General features: G+C 33.5%; 3 protein-coding genes across 4 annotated transcripts; 2 read left to right on the top strand and 1 right to left on the bottom strand.

Annotated features, from left to right (window-relative positions):
- Positions 1–1,096: 1,096 nt before the first annotated feature.
- LOC123900033 lies at positions 1,097–3,067 on the top strand. The gene is made up of 2 exons (XM_045951327.1): positions 1,097–1,190; positions 1,490–3,067. Exon 2 carries the CDS (start codon positions 1,494–1,496, stop codon positions 3,024–3,026), a length of 1,533 nt encoding a protein of 510 aa, XP_045807283.1. The 5' UTR covers positions 1,097–1,190; positions 1,490–1,493; the 3' UTR covers positions 3,027–3,067.
- Positions 3,068–4,243: 1,176 nt separating this feature from the next.
- Positions 4,244–16,643, top strand: LOC123900032 (protein SEMI-ROLLED LEAF 2-like). 2 transcript variants are annotated; one of them, XM_045951325.1, is made up of 20 exons: positions 4,244–4,426; positions 4,541–4,901; positions 5,609–5,683; positions 6,478–6,593; positions 9,116–9,230; positions 9,352–9,480; positions 10,152–10,199; positions 10,689–10,894; positions 10,994–11,190; positions 11,308–11,600; positions 11,817–11,966; positions 12,077–12,502; positions 12,843–12,992; positions 13,124–13,196; positions 13,774–13,901; positions 14,460–14,660; positions 14,768–14,866; positions 14,957–15,082; positions 15,189–15,422; positions 16,004–16,643. In XM_045951325.1, the coding sequence occupies exons 2-20, from the start codon at positions 4,752–4,754 to the stop codon at positions 16,163–16,165; spliced, it is 3,078 nt and encodes a 1,025-aa protein (XP_045807281.1). In that variant the 5' UTR covers positions 4,244–4,426; positions 4,541–4,751; the 3' UTR covers positions 16,166–16,643. The 2 variants fall into 2 exon arrangements, with proteins under 2 accessions (XP_045807281.1, XP_045807282.1); XM_045951326.1 differs by lacking the exons at positions 4,244–4,426; positions 4,541–4,901; positions 5,609–5,683 and adding an exon at positions 7,059–7,112.
- Positions 16,644–17,392: 749 nt separating this feature from the next.
- On the bottom strand, positions 17,393–18,486 carry LOC123900031. Its single transcript, XM_045951324.1, has 3 exons — positions 18,062–18,486; positions 17,809–17,875; positions 17,393–17,620 (listed from the first exon to the last, which is right to left on the bottom strand). Exons 1-3 carry the CDS (start codon positions 18,418–18,420, stop codon positions 17,609–17,611), a joined length of 438 nt encoding a protein of 145 aa, XP_045807280.1. The 5' UTR covers positions 18,421–18,486; the 3' UTR covers positions 17,393–17,608.
- Positions 18,487–18,859: the final 373 nt, after the last annotated feature.

Here is an 18,859-nt window from a genome sequence, read left to right as displayed (position 1 = left end):
AAATCTTGCTTTTGATATGAAAACGTCATATATTTTTCTTATTAAAAAAAGAGATGAAGTTTGTACGATTATGTGGGATAATTTTTTGGACAACTCTTTTTTTCATTTGTGTTTTTACTCTCTACTTGAATAGAAGGCGTGAACTCATCGATGCTATGACAACCCTTCCTTACCTAACCGTTGCTGTTTTCTCATCTTAGGTCGAGTTGAAGGCTTGAGTTTCTATGATTCATGTATTGTAACTTTTGCGTCGGTTGTCTTATTTCTTTAAAAAAAGAAAGGTCAGTCTTTCTCTCTTTCTATAGACAAAGGGAAGTAAACCATACCTTCTTTGACCAATCACACTCCATAAGAGCCAAGCATCAGTCCAAAACTTAATTTTTTTTTTAACCATCCAGCCAGAATTTGCTTATCACAATCACTATATTCCAAAATGAAATAAATTGTTTTTATTAAAAAACAAAATATAACCAAATCTAAGATAAGCAAGGATCTTTAGAAAAAAATTTAAGAGGTATAAACCATATTCATTCATATTGATAAAATACATTAATTATAATTCAAAATTGTTAAAAATAAAAATACTTATATGTTATAAATATTGGTCATTTCATTTGGTCACACTCACATAAAAATATATATCATTTAATTATTTCAAAAATATACATTATTGATTTAGTTATTTATTTTATCTTTCTATCTTTCATAAACATGTATCTGTGACCAAATACAGAGACTAAATAGTTGTGACCACCCAAGTCTTCTTCTTGTTTTTTTTTTTTAAGGCTTAAATATGTAATAAGTCCCTGCAGTTTCACCTAGTTTTGGTATTAGTCCCTGCAGTTTTTTTTGTTGGTTTTTCATCCCTGCAGTTTGAAACAATTTTGGTATTAGTCCCTCTGTTACTTCCAGCCGTTACAAAAAAGGAATACTTAACGGAGTGCCACGTGGCCCAATCCTTATAAGCCACGTGGCACATTAAAAACACCACTTTTATTAATATTTCTTTTACCATTACTATTTATTTATTTATTTATTTATATTATTATTATTATTATATTAAGGTCTATTTAAGTGTTCATAAATCATTGCAGGGTTATACAAAATCACATTACGAAGGCAAGAAAATTTGCTAGGGTTTATGATAATCACATAATCATGGTTGGTCATGTTTAAAAAACTGCTTAAAGGTTCGTTTTTCTTCTATGGTTCGTCTTTCTTTTATATTTTCTTCTATGGTTCGTTTGTCTTCTTCTGGGAAATATTTTTCTTATTTGGGAAACTGTTTTTACCTTTGTTGCTTTTGATTTTTTAATTGAATGTGTGGGGACAATTTGTTTGTATGTGAGCCTAGTTTTAATGCTTTATTATTGTCTTGACCAATTTTTTTTATTGTTTGGTTTGAGTTGAACATGTGTTTTTCTATGTTTTCTATGTACAAGGTTTTTATTTTATCGTTCTTTGATTACTTTTTTGTCTTTATGTACAGAAAGATGAGTTTCACCATAGTTGTACATCATGGGGGTCAGTTTGTAAGAGATTGGATTGTGTATTATAGGGGTGGTAGTGTAACTGTAATTGAGGGGATTAATAAGGACAAATGGAATTATTTGGAAGCAGAGGGTATTGTGAGAAAGCTAAAATACGGTAAAAATAGTTTCAGAATGTGGTGGAAAGTTGAGGTTGAATTAGGTTACAAAATGTTAAGGTTGGACAAAGATGCCGATGATATTGTTGATTATGCCATAAACAACAAAGTTGATGCTCATATATATGTTGAACATGATGTTGGTAACAATGTTTGCCTTGTGGATGCTCCTATTTGTCTTGAATTACAAGCTAATAATGATATACCTAATAATATTGGGGACAAGAGTATACGTGTTGGTGTCAATGATGATGCTGGTGAATATGAAGAAGGTGAGGGCAGTGACGAAAATGAGACTAATAGCAGTGAAGATGAAGCAAAAGGGATTCATTTTGATGATAGTGAAGATGAGAGAGCTTTAGGGTTGGATGATGGATTTGGTTCGAGTGACGATGATGTTGATCCAGAATTCCTACCCACAAGAATGATGGTTGATGGGCAGACGTACAACTTGAAGACTCGTTTAAATCATACAGTGGGAGGTAGTTCAAGTAGTACACCTGCAATATGCAATGTACCTGATTCTTCATTAAATGACCAATTTGTGATGGAAACTGAGTATGTTAGCGAAGAACTTGGAAGTAGTGATCCCGATGATTCCGATAATGAAAAGGGACCCAAATATGATCTATTTAGGATGGAGGACCTAAATAAGGACTATAAATTCAAAAAGGACTTACAGTTTAAATCGTTGGAAGAATTTAAGGAGGCTATCATGAAATGGAATGTTTTTCAAGGGAGGAATATAAAGTTTGTGAAAAATGACAAGGAAAGGGTTAGAGTGGTATGTAAGAAAAAATGTGGTTTTGTGGCTCTTGTAAGCAGAGTGGGAGGTAAGCACACATTCATGATGAAGACGTGGCATGGTATTCACTCGTGTACAAGAGATCCCAATAATAAGACTGCAACTGCGAAGTGGGTGGCACAATTAATACTTAATACCATGAGCACAAGTGACCATATGAAGGTAAATGACATTTTGACTCACGTAAGGAAAAATTTCTCTGTCAACATCAGCTTTTGGAGAGCTTGGAAAGCAAAACAGATGGCTAAGGAAATTGTAGAAGGTAATGCTGCACGACAATATAATCTATTATGGAGATATTCTGCAGAGCTTAGGAGGGTATCTGATAATGGTAACACTTGCAAAATCACAATTGAGAGACCACATCCAACTTTACAACCTAGGTTTGGAAGCTTTTATTTTTCATTTGATGGTTGCAAAAAGGGGTTTTTGAAAGCATGTCGACCTTTCATTGGAGTTGATGGTTGTCATCTAATGGCTATATGTTACCAACTATTAGTGGCTTATAATGCCAACTCTTGGTGTATTTTGAGTATTAATGGCTATATGTTACCAACTATTAGTGTATTTTAAATACTGAAGGAGTTATATAAATCAAATTTTATTTTAAGTAATTTCATTTTGATTTAAACATAGACAATAAAGGATAATGAATAAACTGAAGCTTTAAATTGAAGCTTAAAAAATGACAGAGTTAAGCGTGGTGGTGGTGGTTGTGGTGGTGGTGTTCGTAGTGGTGGTGGTGGTGTGGTTGATGAAGAAGATGAAGTTGGATGGTGGTGTGGAAGAAGAAGAAGAAGAAGAAGAAGAAGAAGAAGAAGTTGGTTGTTGTTGAAGAAAATGAAGGTCACAAAATCTCTCTCCCATGGCCATGGCTGCTACTCACGAAGTAGAAGGAGACACTAAGCCAAACCCCTCTTTTATGCAATCATTTATCTTTCTTTACATTAAAAAAATTTTAAAGTTGTATTTTTTAATGTGCCACGTGGCTCATATTGATTGGGCCACGTGGCACTCCGTTAAGTGCTCTTTTTTGTAACGGCCGGAAGTAACAGAGGGACTAATACCAAAATTGTTTCAAACTGCAGGGATGAAAAACCAACAAAAAAAACTGCAGGGACTAATACCAAAACTAGGTGAAACTGCAGGGACTTATTACATATTTAAGCCTTTTTTTAAAAAGTTAAAATGAGATATATTAACAAACAGTCTTTACAGTACAAGATATGCAAAGATAGACTATTAAAGTTTACAAATAGTCACATAAAGGAAAAAAAATAACCAATCATACGAGGCTCAAACATAACAAAGGACCTGACCACCATCTATGGTAGTTTGAGACTAAAGTAACATTCGTCGTCTTCAATCACCTATAAACAAAGAGCTTGATCTTGTCCAACATTCGAGGAAGAGTACTAGTCGAGCCTTTGAACAAACAATCTATGGTTTCTTTCTATCCATACAACCCAAACACCAGCAAGCCAAATAAGCTGCAAAAAAAGACTGGCGTGCTATATTGACAAAAAGACCGGTTGCAACCCAAGTCTTCTTCTTGACGAATAAGGTTGTCACACAACTCAATTGACAAAAAAATTTCAAAATTGTTAAGCCGAATGTTATGATTAGACTTCGAATCCGGTTACTCCACTTATATGTTGTGAGTTTATAATCATTTTATTATTTTATCTATCTATCCAAAAATAATAATAATATTATTTATTTATTTATTAATAAATAAATAAAATTGGAGAAGGTTCCCTTTAATGAATGGGGCCAGAACATAACATAACAGCAGAAACCGTTTGATAGTGTAGAGAACGTCGTTGAAGCATCATTTGGAGCGGAGGTGTCATGCCATTGCCGGCGTGCAATCTCCCTCCTCATGCATGCATCTTCCTTCCTAATTTTATATTCATATTTATAACAAATCTCAATTTCAATCCTATTACAACGCCAATTCTAAATCGTTAGAGGTAATTCAAAAATCCTATCTTTATCATTATTATTGTTTAATTGCATTCCAAATTCTAGGTTTTACATTTTCCCCTTTGGATTTATATACATTATGAAAATTTTGTTATTTGCAGGTTTTGTTTGTTGAATTTGAGAGGTACCCAGTTGTGATTTGAGGCTTTCTTTCCCTTGTTTGAGTTCAAAATTCAATTTTTCTCACAAGGGAAAGAAAGCACAATTTGACAACTTGAAAATCTTTCTAATTTTGTTTCTTTGAAACAAAAATTCTTCAAATTTATTCCATATAATTGTTTGATATTGAGGAAATATTGAAAGAAAATAAACATGCCTACGGTATCCGGTGTAATTTCGCGACAAGTTCTGCCAGCTTGTGGCAACCTTTGTTTCCTTTGTCCCGGCTTGAGGGCAAGGTCAAGACAGCCTGTGAAGAGATACAAGAAACTCATTGCAGAAATTTTCCCTCGTAACCATCAGGTCTGTTGTATTGATTTGCATGTCTTATGTTTTCAGCTCTTTTTGGATAAACAACTTAATTAAGCGCTTAAAACAGCAGGGGTAAAATTGGAAGAAAAAATGATAAGCTATAAGCTGGTGAGAAAAAATGTTAGCAAACAGGTCTTTTTTTCAATAAGAGCTTATAAGCTATAAGCCATAAGCTCAAAATTTGGCATTGCCAAACAGAACCTTCACAAGCGCTATCATGGAAAGCTTATGGATATAAGATGGGAGATGTCATAGTTTGTTTCTATAAGCTTTCCAAACAGTCACACAAGTGCTTAGGCCAGCAGATAAACTCAAATAAGCAAATCCAAGCAATTGTTTTGCTTCTCCAAAGCTATATATGAAGAGAAGGCCTATAATGATTATAATTCAAGTTAGTTTAATGTTATGTTGTACTGTTCAAATTAGGTCACTGAATTCACATGCAAATATTCTCCAATTCAGAAGCTTAGGAAGCATGATATATACACGTGTATCCTTTTTGCGTTTGCAACATTGTGATGTTTTTGAAATGGAATTGCTTGTATTTATTTCCTGTGTGCTCAGCTTCATTCAACATTAACCAAATGCAACATGAGATCCATATACCTCTTAATTAATTATGTGTTTGGTTTACTATTTGTCCAACAAAATGTGCGTTCTATTGATTTTGATTTCAATTATTATTTACGGGTTGACAGGAGGAAGGGCCAAATGATAGAAAAATAGGAAAGTTATGTGATTATGCTGCCAGAAACCCTTTACGCATCCCGAAGGTAATAAAATGCTGATAAGCTTCCTTCTTCTTTTTTAATTATGAAAGTACAATAAAATGTTGATATACTGTTGTGTGAATTGGGGCAAGAGGTTGTTTCTTGTATCATTGTATATTGTTATTGTTGTGTTTGGATATGATCTGGAATCCTCCGTACATATCCCTCCATTACTTCCACATTACTTCTACATGATATAGTAATCCCCACAAAAAATCATCTGCTTAAATCCTCATTTAGGTTGTTATACTGAAATATAAAATTTAAGCCATTGAAGACATAGACCTTTGGTCCCAATTATATAAGTTCAAGCATTATAGGATGGGTTAAAGGAAGATCGTAGTAATTTACGATATATGAAATTTTAATTTTGTAGCATTTGATGCCATGGTAGAACTTCAAACTAGAATTTAAATAAACTTAACTAGTTTGGTATTGAAGGAGCCAGTAGAAGATCCTACTTTTATTCTCATCTATTGCACAAAGCATTTGGCATTCATTCTGTAGGTTTGACAGATTTCGTTTACTTGTCATTCTTTACCTTCGACTATGTTTCCCCTTAATATTTCTTTAATTTTTCAATATTTAATGACCAGAAATTTAGTTTGTAGCCTTTCTTTTGGCTAACTGGCGTTATATGCATCTCTGGTTTCTATAATACTGTATAAATTTTCATATTTTTCCAATAACTAGATTTTAAAGTTCTCTTGATTATTTCATTAATAAAAGTTCAAGTTTATCAATGCTTGACGGTTGTTGCAATACTAAATAAATATAACTATATAATTTGTGGTCAGATAACCAGTGCCCTTGAGCAAAGGTGCTACAAGGAGCTGCGAAATGAGAATTTACATGCAACGAAAATAGTCATGTGCATTTACAGGAAATTGCTGTTTTCTTGTAAAGAACAAATGTGAGTTCATGTACCTTCTATATTTATTCTTATAAACAGATGGCTCTATGTTCGTATGTTGGATGTTTTTATGCTAATTATGCATTGGATCTTTTGTTGTCTGTTCGAAGACATGTTACATTACATGATCTCTTTTCCTACCACGCATCATCTCTCTCTCATCATAGGAAAATTGTCTTTTTTCTCTCTTGTAAGTCATAACCTATTAGAAAGTTTCTAATATAAATTTCCTTATAAATAAAAAGGATGTATGCTCTCATGCGAAGAGAAAGTTTAGTGCGATATGTGATTTGTAGAAAATATCAGTTGCGATTGTTTTTAATGAAAAGTTCTGTGTTTAGACAAAACTCAAGAGGTCACTTGATGATCCCGACTTTGTTATTCATTGAGACTATTTTTTCTTCATATCATCAATACAAGATTTTGCATTGCTAATATTTCCTTTTTGTATTTTTGGTATATCAGTCATCCATTTAATATCAACAAGCATACTTACTGTGGGAGAGTAACTTACTAGAGGTATTATAATTGTATTGTTAAGTTTAACAGATTTGTGTTGTGAAATAAGTTATAGTATTTTTAATAATCTTTTGGATAGGCTAAACTTATCGACTAAAACTTCATATTTTTCTCTTTAATAAAAATTTGAGTGCATATTAATTTTTTCATAGGCCTCTTAGTTTGGTCAAACTCTCTCGTCTTAGGGTAGGATATCCAGAAACCTTAAATCACGGGAACTGTAGAACTCGTTGCCCTTTCTTCCAGACTAGAAGTGAAGCCCAGCCAAGGATGATTTAAATCAACTACGCCGAGAGTATATCGTGACACACATTATTAAGTATGCAAAATTATCCAATCCAACCATGTGTAAAATCCAAACATAACTTTCAGCCATCATCAAATTGATTTGAGCTGTTGGTGTGAACTAGAAGCAAAATTGCAGTAACCATATCGCCAATAAATTGGTAGCTCAGGTTGTTGATTGATAAGTGCAATGATGAATTCAGTTTTTCAAATTGTGCAAGGGCTGTTTTCCGTATTTTCATTTTGCCAGTTTTTGGTTGAATAAGAAGGTAAATTCTGTTTGGATAAACAGTTTAATGCAATTATAGGATAAACGCTTATCATATAAGTGCTAATATAAAAGCTATTTATATAACAAAAGATAAAACAAAGTCAAACTATTTGATACAAGCTATAAGCTGTTTTCATTAGTCTCCTCGAGAGCTTATGGAGAAAAGATGAAAACAGCTTATGGAGTTGTCATGAGTTCATTAAGTATTTTTCATAAGCTCTCCCGAACAGTCTCAAGTGCTTATGTAGGTAGATAGCTCATCTAAGCTAATCTAAACAAGAATAGTAGTTAATCGTTGCATTGTTTGTAACAGGGGGTAGGGAGTGGAGAAGGTATTTTAAATGGCTTAGTCTTGAACAACTACAATCCAGTATTTATGCGGATATCAATGCTTGGAAGTATAGGTGGATTAAGATAGGTTTTTGTAAAACTAAGGCCTCTGTCTATACATTGTGTGTATTTTGATAATGCTTATTCAGCATATGCTGATACATTTTTAGGGATAATGAAAACTGTGTATATGGAAAAATAATTAACTTTAAATTACCATAATTTGAAACTTATGGAAGCAGCTTGCGGGATTTTTGTGTGAAAAAGTTTATGTTACGCTGGTCCCAATAACGCAACAACATGGATCTGCTAGACTACCATGATACTGTCCTAATTGAAATACTCAGCCTTGTTCGAATCAACAAAGACTGAAATCATATATTGTTACTTCTTACTTGTTTTATGCTATATGATCTCATATCAAGTTATACCTATACTATTTAAAATTCCTTACAGTTTCCCTCATTGAAATGTATGATAGAGATGTACTAATAGCATTAAGCATAAAATCATTGAAAAGTTCCAACTGTGCATTTGATATTATTGGTAATATAAGTCGTTATGAAAAATACTAATTATGGGAAGTAAATGGCAAAGGAATCATGGTCACCTAGTTGTGTTTTTAGCGAATGTAGATTCAGTGATGTGTACTTTGAATGGATTAATGCAGGGTATAATTATTCTGTTTTGTACAAATTCTTAATGTCACAAAACTATAAATTCTATGGGATTTCTATTCCTTCACTTAAACCACGTTGTATCACTGATGCTTCAGATTGAAAGTGTGCCCGACATGTGTTGGTGTCCGACACTGACATGATGTTAATATATGTTTGTATTTAATAACTTTAATTTCCCCAAAATATTGTCGGTGTCTGTGTCGCGTGGTATTCGTGTCTGTGTCAGTGCTTCATAGTTTGAAAAAAGTAGTGTATGATTTATAGCTAACAAATGTTATCTGTCATTTTTGTGGGGTGACAAAAAGTGCATGACTTTTTTTCTGCTTGTAATATTGCAGTTAATGTTACAAGCAGTTCGTTGTTGATATTTTCTTAACCTCCTGGAATTTGGATAATTCGTGGAATGTGAGATTTATTCTTTCTATGTTTGTTGATAGGCCACTATTTGCAAGTAGCTTGATAACTATCATTCACACTCTGCTGGATCAAACAAGGCAGGATGAAATGAGAATTATAGGATGCCACACTCTTTTTGATTTTCTAAATAATCAGGTTGGTTATACTATTGCTTCTGGTATTACATATATATCATCAATTGCAATTCCTTTCTATCTTTTTTCAATTTGACTAAATAAAGCAAAATTTGAAATTCAACATGTTTCAAAATTTCCAGATTGATGGAACTTATCAGTTCAACTTGGAGGTGTTCATCCCAAAACTTTGTGAAATAGTTCGAGAATCAGGGGAAGATGAAACAAAAAGAACTGTTCGGGCGGCTGGTTTGCAAGTCCTTTCTTCAGTGGTATTTATTTTGCAGTGCCGTAATTGTTTTAAGCATTTAGGTTCCAACTTTTACCTTTGAGAACTGTTTGAAGCATATGCACTGGGATCAAATAAATTCCATTGTTTTCTTTGTTATCTATACTGATTTACGGTCTATGAATCTAGGATAGTAATTTTTAGTTATGTGAAATACATCTGCACTGATATTAGCAATAAATAATATTCAGAAATTATTCCTCCAAATATTTCTACAGCCTGTTATTATCAAGTATGATGATTTATGTGCACAGATAATAAATTGTTAATAACCTTAGATTTCCTTTCCATGTTATTAAATTATCAAATAACCTTTTGATCCTTGCCCACTTCATGCCAGTTGTTTTTGCTATAATTTTCTTTTAGAAGCTCTTGTTTTTACTGCGGAAACCTCTCCCTCTCCGTCCCACTATTTTCATTCGAAAACTTTTGCCATAGTGTGCTTACTAAATTTATGGTAGTAATGCTTTTATTTTCTTTCCCTTTCTTATTTTGAGGTTTATTATTACCTATGAATGCCTTGTGAAGATTTGGAATGAAATAGATTTAGTTCTTTTGCATTTCCTGATTTTCTTTTAGTTGATTCTACACCCTTCTTCAAGCGAAAATACGATCTAAATACATATTCTTTATAACTTCGAATTTGTTCTGTAGGTTCGTTATATTGGTGAACACTCTTATATGTCAGTTGAGTTCGACAATGTAAGTAGATTTTTACTTCTAACTCCCTACTTTTCTGGCACTTACTTTACAAGTATACGAAGCCACAAGGCATGCAGATCATATTCTTTTGAATGTTTATACTAGTGGACCTTAAAGCAAAATACTCAACATATAAACTGTTTTCATATAAGCTATAAATTGTTTTCTTAAGTTATCCTGGAGAGCTTATGAAAATAAGTTGAAAACAACTATGGTCTTAGTTACTCTACATAAGCTCTTTCCATAAGCTCTCCAAACAGTCTCACAAGTCTTTATGCTAGCTGGATAAGCTCAAATAAGGCAATCTGTACAGGCCTATGGTCTTAGTTACTTTAGTGAAATGATTCAGGAAAAAAGTGAATAGATTACTCATTAATAATAAGGTATTTTTTATAATAAACTGCAAAAATGAGAAATTGCACTATATAACATTGATATCTTATTTTATCTATAGCGATTCACTTTTTTCTCTATTCTATTTTATTACAGATTGTTACTGTTGTATTGGAAAATTACAGAGGTCCAAATAAAAAATTAGAAAATATCAACGATGAGGATAAAAAAGGTCCTGAGAATATGTGGGTCCAAGGAGTGTTGAAAACTGAGGGTCACACCTCTCCTCTCATAGATGCTGATAAGAGAAATTCAATATGGAGTAATATTTTAAACGACAGAGGCGAAATCAATGCAACAATGTAATTACTTATTTTGCAGAAAAAGCTTTGAAATGAATTCATATTTCTTCCATTTGTTTCATTATCTATCAATAAATTGTGTCTTTTGAATTCCTGCAGAGAGGATGCAAACGATCCATCATTTTGGTCTAGGGTTTGCTTACATAATATGGCCAACTTAGCCAAAGAGGGCACTACCATTCGTCATATAATGGAATCTTTATTTCGATACTTTGACGATGGAAGTTTATGGTCTATGGACCATGGCCTTGCCTTTTATGTTCTAAAGGATATGCTATTTTCACTTGATGATTCGGGTATAATATTTTTCATATTAGATTTGATAACTGTGTTATTTCATAAAATATTTTGTTAAATAATTATTTTCTTCCGAGAGTGCTTCCTTTCATGTTTTAACATTCTGGTTGTTGCAGGGTCAAACACACATGTTTTACTATCAATATTAGTTAAGCATCTGGATCATAGATTAGTTCTTAAGCAACCCAACACTCAACTTGATATTATTGAGCTGATCTTTTCACTAGCTCAATATGCAAAGGTGCAGGCTTCTGTAGCAATAATCGGTGCAGTAAGTGACCTAATGAGACATTTGCGGAAGAGCATACAATGTTCCCTTGATGACTCAAATCTGGGAACTGAAACAATTAATTGGAACAAAAAATTTGAAGAAGCAGTGGACAGGTGCCTTGTACAGTTATCAATTAAGGTATCATTTTTCACAGCCTTTAATCAATTTTATATCTAAACTTTCAAAATAATTGATTCATAAATAAATGCTTTGGATGATAAACGTTTTTGATTTGATGCTGTCTTTTGAATTCTATGAAGATTTATTATTTATGAATATGATAAGTTACAAATACTGTCATTTCTTGTTAGATATATCAAAATAGATGTCAACTAAGAGGCTGATCATGAACAGGTTGGAGAAGCGGGCCCTATTCTTGATGCTATGGCTGTTATGTTGGAGAATATGTCAACTATTGCAGTAATATCAAGAAGCACAGTCACTGCTGTTTATCGAACTGCTCAAATCGTAGCTTCCTTACCAAATTTATCCTATAAGAGCAAGGCAAGGAGTGAATATTCACGATATATCTCTCTGCTCAATTTTTTTGCTTACTTTGAGTTTCATTACTAAATATACATCTAAAAGCTTAAAACCTTTCTTTCCTTTCTCAGGCATTCCCTGAGGCACTGTTTCATCAACTACTCCTGAATATGCTCCACGCTGATCATGAAACACGAGTTGGAGCTCACCGCATTTTTTCTGTTGTTTTAGTACCAACTTCTGTCTGTCCTCGTTCATGCTTGTCTGAATCTGACACTAAAGCACCGGGTGTTCCACGAACACTCTCCAGAGCAGTCTCTGTTTTCTCTTCTTCAGCTGCCTTATTTCAGAAGATAAGACAGGAGAGACAGGTTTCAAGTGAAAACATAAGTAAAAATAATAACAAAAACGTAAATGAAAAGGAGTTACCTGTTAATGGCAATGGCGGAATCCTGAACAGGCTGAAGTCAACCCGTAGTCAGGTGTATGGTGTCAACAGTACCCAGCAACCAACTGCAGCCGATGAAATTACTACAAACAATGTTAATAGCGATTTGGTGAGCCTTGCAATGATTATTATACTAAGGGTATGATTGGATGGAGGATTTTGGAGGTTAGGGTGTATTTTTCTTTTCTAAATTAAAGAAGATATAAATTATTTCCAAAAACAATTTGTGATTTTAATGTTATATGATCATCTAGCATGTTATTCTTTCAATTTTTTAAAAATATCAAATATATACAAAATACAGAATTAGTCATCCAAAAACCTCAATCCAAACATACCCTGAAGATCTGACTGTGGTCCAATGGTTGTTACTTGTGTGACATACACCCTAATCCAAATTGGCTTGGGTTAGATTTCTTATCATAGTTATCATTTGTATTTCAACACAGGAGACTACAATCCTACGGCTGAGCAGCCATCAGATAAACCTCTTGCTAACTTCAATTTGGGCTCAGTCTATCTCTACTGAAAATATGCCTGTAAATTATGAAGCAATTGCTCATACATACAGCTTGGTGCTTCTGTTTTCTAGAGCCAAGGTGATAACTTGACATTCATGTTGCATAATTCAAGTCTTTTATGATCTTCAGATAACTTCACTTGTTCTAGGGGTCGCATGCATGAGACATCACATTCCTTTAACATACGAAAATTTTATTTTTGTTTGCAGAATTCTTTTCATGAGGTCCTAGTCCAGAGTTTTCAACTTGCATTTTCTTTGCGGAATATTTCTTTTAAAGCAGGTGAGCTCCCCCACTCATAATAAACAATTTGGTTGTCCTTCGAAGTGAATATGCTTGGGACTGCTGGTGGTATGCATGGCTTAAACATGTGTCATGTATCAGCTTGTCCAAATTGCTATACTTGAGAGTAGAGAGAGTATGCTGAATTGTTTCTCTTATCAGACCAAATAATGCAAATATTATACTAGAAGAAGCGCCAATGACAAACAGAAATCCTAGTTATATAAGAAAAAACTCCTAAAATAACTCCTCGATTAGGCACTATCATATATAAATCACCAAATTACTCAACATATACTATTAATTGTTGTGGTTGAGAAGAGCCTATTCAGCTCTCTTCCCTATATACTCATGATGTATGCTTTAGTGCTTTAGTGTAGGTTAATTTGTACTATTATTCTGTTGTTTTTGTATGGTAAGGGATGTAAACTATGAGGATGGATATTCAGTTGAATGTGAAATGTTAAATATGGAGTGGGTGTAAAAGGGTGGTATTGATTTTGTTTAATTTAATTTTTTAATTCCCACGTTCTCTTTCCGTTCTTTTCCTGCTTTTAATTCCTACTTTTTACTTCAGGGAATTTGCCACCATCACGACGTAGATCGCTATTTACTTTGGCAACTTCAATGATTCTGTTTGCTTCAAAAGCTTACAATATTGTCTCTCTTGTCCATAGTGCCAAGGCAGTGCTTATAAAGAAAAAGGTGAGTAGTTCAAGATCTTATGCAACCTGTTCTGTTTTCAAATCCATCATTCAAAGTGTTCTAGTTCTACACACTTTTATTAAGAACGTACTAGGAAAAGCTTTTTTCTATGTCCTCGTTTATATGATAATTATGATGTCTCAAGCTACCAAATAATATGTAGGAAATTCCACCTTAATTGCACTCCTCCCCTAGCCGTCTTAATTGCGGCAAATTTTGACTGCCTTCATTGCAGTCTCCAGCACTTTCATTGTGTTGGGTGTAAGGGGGTGGGTTTAGTCTCACATCTCCAATAGATATGGACTTTCAATTTCTTATTAGTGGGCACTCCTTACCTTACATGTTAGTTTTCTTGAGTCAGGCGCCCAAATTCTAATACTATGCAAAAAAGGAAGCTATATGATTGCAGAGTAGCTATCTTGTGCTTCTCTTCTTTAATTTCTTGTTCTTTATGTGATTTGTGAAAGTAAATAACTATAGATGGTTTCTCTTCTCCCCCCCTTGGATGAGCAATCACCATAACTATATCAACTTAATGTTTTCATGTTTTGGACTCAGGTTGACCCCTTCCTTCATTTGATTCAAGATAACAAGTTAGAAGTGGTAACTTTTTCACCTGACAACCTGACCATCAACTACGGATCTAAAGAAGACGACAATAGAGCCTTACACACAATTTCAGAATTGCTGACTTCTGAACCTCAAGATCAGGAATTCTTTGTTTCTGAAATTGTCAAGAGCTTTGAAAATATGTCGAAAGTAATGCTTCTACTTGTGTTAATATAAATGTCAATATATTTTGGACAGTGTAACAAGATAATTTTTTTGCATTTCTATGCACCATAAATTTGTTGCCTTATGTGCAGCCTGAATTATCCTCATTAAGGGAAGATCTGCTAAAAGAATTCTCACTAGATGATATGTGCCCACTTGGATTCCCATCAACTATGGATATACCAGAAAAGGTGTGTCTAGTAGAAACTGATTATATTTTGATTCTTTGTTTATATATCCTTGTGAGTGGTTACTGATGTAATTATTTCTGCATTTTACAGGATGCTTCAGTTGTTTCAACTGACGATGATTGTACACCCGATATATTTGATAGTGATATAAAAGAAAATTCAGGATTGTCCATGGAGTTCCCTAGTCTTTTGAGTGCTAATCAACTCTTAGAATTAGTATGTTACCCATTTCTTACCCCCAAATTGTTTCGGTTTTAAATTCTGTTTGAAGTTCTTCTCATATCAATACCAAGGAGATTAATACTATTCTTTGTGAATGTAGATTTCTGACACATCTAATCCAGCTGGGAGAGTTTCTGTATCAATTGCATATGATGTACCTTATAAGGATATGGCTCATAACTGTGAAGTGTTTTTGATGGGAAAACATAACATATCCAGATTGATGAGTACCCAACAGAAGCAAGAATGTTTTGGCAACTTCTCTTTACAAATTCAAGACAAGGACCCCAAAGACACAGACATCTCTTCAGATTTGGATATGGGTTTTCAGAAGGTAATTCATTAGTTTAGAAAATCATACATGTATTACAAGTTTTAGAAATGTATATTCGCATTTGGTGAGTATGTTCGGTTCAGTTTGAGAGAACGGTATTTAGTGAGAGTTCAACAATGGATAATGATACGGCCGAACAATGGTTATATAAGTAAAGCGCTAGATTTTGGAATTAATTTAGACTGAAATCCAAATTCTAAAATTGTTCGGAGTTTATCCTAAATCTGTTGGACCATTTGAAAATGTCCAGTCCTACAAACTTCATGCTCCAGCTGACTGGGGTGCTGAGAGTCTCGCATTAGATTGCAATATGACCTAAATTTTAAGAGTTATCAATTTGTTCGACATAAAAATGTGTGGGGTGTTTAGAGGAATTCAAACCCTGATGTTGTTAGCTCTATAACATCATTATCTACATACAAAAGTTTTAAGCTTTAGGGTGTTTAGAGTTATCAATTGCATTAGGGTGTTATTATTTTAGGCTTTATATCATAACACCCTAATGCCGTTAGCTCTATAACATTATTATCTACATACAAAAGTTTTAGATTCAGCAACTAATAAAGTAATGTAATATGCAGATAAGCAATCCTTCCTTTGATGAGAATACTGCTATGGATTCATCCAAACCAAATTATGATCCTATTCAACTGTTAAGTGCAACAATTCAGAACCATCCCCACATGTTCAGACTACCAGCAGCAAGTCCCTATGATCATTTTCTAAAAGCTGCTCGCTGTTGATAACTACTTTGTACAAATCTTACTTAAGTGAGCGGTTGATTATATCAAGAACTGTTGCTTTGCTGGTTCTCAAAGCTCAATATGTATCTGGAAATATTACTGTCATTCTGATCAAGATTTGTATGGGGCTTCTAACTTTTAAGTTATAAGAATCGATTTTTTTAATTCATTTATGGTACCTCTCATTAAGGAGGTGGCAGGAAAACCTTCATGCTATGGAATCATTGTAAAGTACAATTTATTGGCATTATGTTTTCATGTACATGCTGGAATATCAATGTAGAGCACACGGAGCAAATAGTAGTAATGGTCATCTTCGCTAAGCTATGAACGGCCATGTTAACTTACATTACATCCAAGTAAACTCTACATAGTTGTAACTTTCATATTTGTGTTCTCTCATTTAGTCACCACCAATATGAAACCCCAAATGTTGATAAAAGTGGAATATATGAACAAGAGAAACTATGGTTCAATACACTGGCAATAATTTTTTATTCTTTTTAGTGAACGATGTGCTCTATTCAAACGTACATCCGTAGATTTTTTACTTGCACTTGTTTTGGAGCATATGGTGCAAAAATTATAACTCAGAGAAAAATCAGATTAAAACATCTCAGTTTGTCACGTGGATTTAAAAACACATAAGAAAAGGAATAGATAAACCATAATAATCAAATAATTTTGCTTAACCAAAAAAAAATTAATGATTGGTGTTTTGAGAAAAATAAATAATCATAGTTTTACTGTAAATTTTGAGCATACGGAACCTAGTCAATTGTGTTTGAAGATCATTTTAGGCCAACATTTAATGGTGCCTCTCCTTAAGAAAAGCATTCTAAGTACTTTCAAATAGTTACATTTATCTTGGATTTGATTTTAATTTACATGTTTTTCATTGCCACCTTTTTTATGCGTTTTTTCACTGTCCCTATCCCTCATTTTTCACGCAAAAAAAGATATTAAATTCAAATTAACCAAACATTTTCCATAAAAGATAGATTCACTGCCGATGAGTTATCCACTTGACATGTCACTTCGATACTCAAAGATTTAAATTTTCATTATATAAAATAGAAGAGCTCTCAAAATAGAACACGTATTATGAACATGGAGAATGGCAAAATCTGAGCCAATATATATGTACTCCAAAGGTAGTGATCAAGTTCTATAATCTATACTACATATGAACATCATAAAAACCTGTATATGATTACATATGCAACTAAGTTTCCCTATTATATGAACATCATAAAAACCTGTAGATGATTACATAATAAATGGATGCTACAAAATTTCCCTATTATATAATAGGGATATATATACCTGAATCATATATCGTATATGATTTATCTATGGGATATGGCTGAATTAATCCTTATCCGTGGAATATACGCTATATATTATATCATCTAGCTATTACCTCCTTTTAGCTAATTAACTTCATCCAGTTACCTGTCAGAAAAATATAATTTGTTTTTTAAAAGAAAAAGGGAAATATTGATTAAGCAACTTATCTAAAAGGAAATAAAAAAGATTAATGTGAAATTCCTAAATTATACTATGCTTTCATAAATTATACCTATAGTTATTACACTATGTTTAAGCAAACCAAAGTGAAAAGTTAAATTCAGTGTATATACCGAATAAACAAAGGGATCATGGCGCCCGCCTGATCCTGATCTTTTCACAGCATCCACCCTAAGCAACCTGCACATTAATTGAAGATAGTAACCAACCATTGCTCAATCACTGAAAGCCTTTAATTTAAAACCCAAATTAAATTGAAGAGTATTGTTAGTGTTTTTAATGTTCACTGCAACTATTTGAATCAAGATTTCATGCATGAGAGAGAGAGAGAGAGAGAGAGAGAGAGAGAGAGAGAGAGAGAATCACATTCGCAGAGCTTTGCTAGTATCAGGACTATCACCGATCATTTCACGGATCTTCCCTTCAGAAGAACCACCGTGAGAGAGAAACTTCAATATTACTTCTCCGCGCCGACGCAGGTGCGGCGTTCCAACAGCAGCTTTGACACGTTGCTTCTTCGCCGGAGGCGGTGCTCCATTCTCTGTCGCACTAGCACATCTACTTCTGTTAGCGTAACGCAAGCTTCGTTCACTTGAAATGGTTGATAAACTCGACGTAGCCTCGCCGGAAACAGATCCTGGAGAAATCTTCTTAACCGTCGCATCGGAACTCGGTTTCCGATCAACGGAACCGGAAGAAGATGTCAATATTACCTTAGATCTCATCTTCCTAGCAATCTTTCAAAATCAAAATTCATCGGTTTAATCAGATTTGAAAAGAACACCATTCAAAAACGAAAATCTAATTATGATTAATTCAATTTTAATCGATTAAACGTTCATAATCGTATCTCTATTCCATTCCATCAACATCAAACATACTCAGATTCATTCAATTTCAATTCGAACATTATGAAATCAATTGAAACAGAAAAATAATCAAAAACAGAGTTGAATTTCAGAAAATATATTCACCAAAGCAAGATCAAATTCAAATCAATATTCAATAGATCTGAGTTCAGAATCTCAATATAACAACGATTTTTCTAGATCATTCAACCGAATTACTAGTTGAAACGGATCCGAATAAACAAAACAGAAAAACTCTTAATAAACAGAAAAGAGAAAATCGACCTTAAACTTCATCTGACGGTAACGACAAGTA

The sequence above is a fragment of the Trifolium pratense genome, linkage group LG7 (genome assembly GCF_020283565.1).
Source record: "Trifolium pratense cultivar HEN17-A07 linkage group LG7, ARS_RC_1.1, whole genome shotgun sequence".
Lineage (NCBI taxonomy): Eukaryota > Viridiplantae > Streptophyta > Magnoliopsida > Fabales > Fabaceae > Trifolium > Trifolium pratense.
Note: the sequence above shows the minus strand (reverse complement) of the source record. Positions and strands in the feature narration are given on the sequence as shown.

Excerpts from the sequence above, each read along its gene's own strand:
- LOC123900033 (XM_045951327.1), top strand. The coding sequence starts at position 1,494 with ATGAGTTTCACCATAGTTGTACATCATGGGGGTCAGTTTGTAAGAGAT.
- LOC123900031 (XM_045951324.1), bottom strand. The coding sequence starts at position 18,420 with ATGAGATCTAAGGTAATATTGACATCTTCTTCCGGTTCCGTTGATCGG. Across the intron at positions 17,876-18,061 it reads ACTAGCAAAGCTCTGCGAAT|GTTGCTTAGGGTGGATGCTG; the intron begins GTGATTCTCTCT and ends ATTAATGTGCAG.
- LOC123900032 (XM_045951325.1), top strand. The coding sequence starts at position 4,752 with ATGCCTACGGTATCCGGTGTAATTTCGCGACAAGTTCTGCCAGCTTGT. Across the intron at positions 11,601-11,816 it reads TTGTACAGTTATCAATTAAG|GTTGGAGAAGCGGGCCCTAT; the intron begins GTATCATTTTTC and ends GATCATGAACAG. Across the intron at positions 14,867-14,956 it reads CTATGGATATACCAGAAAAG|GATGCTTCAGTTGTTTCAAC; the intron begins GTGTGTCTAGTA and ends TGCATTTTACAG.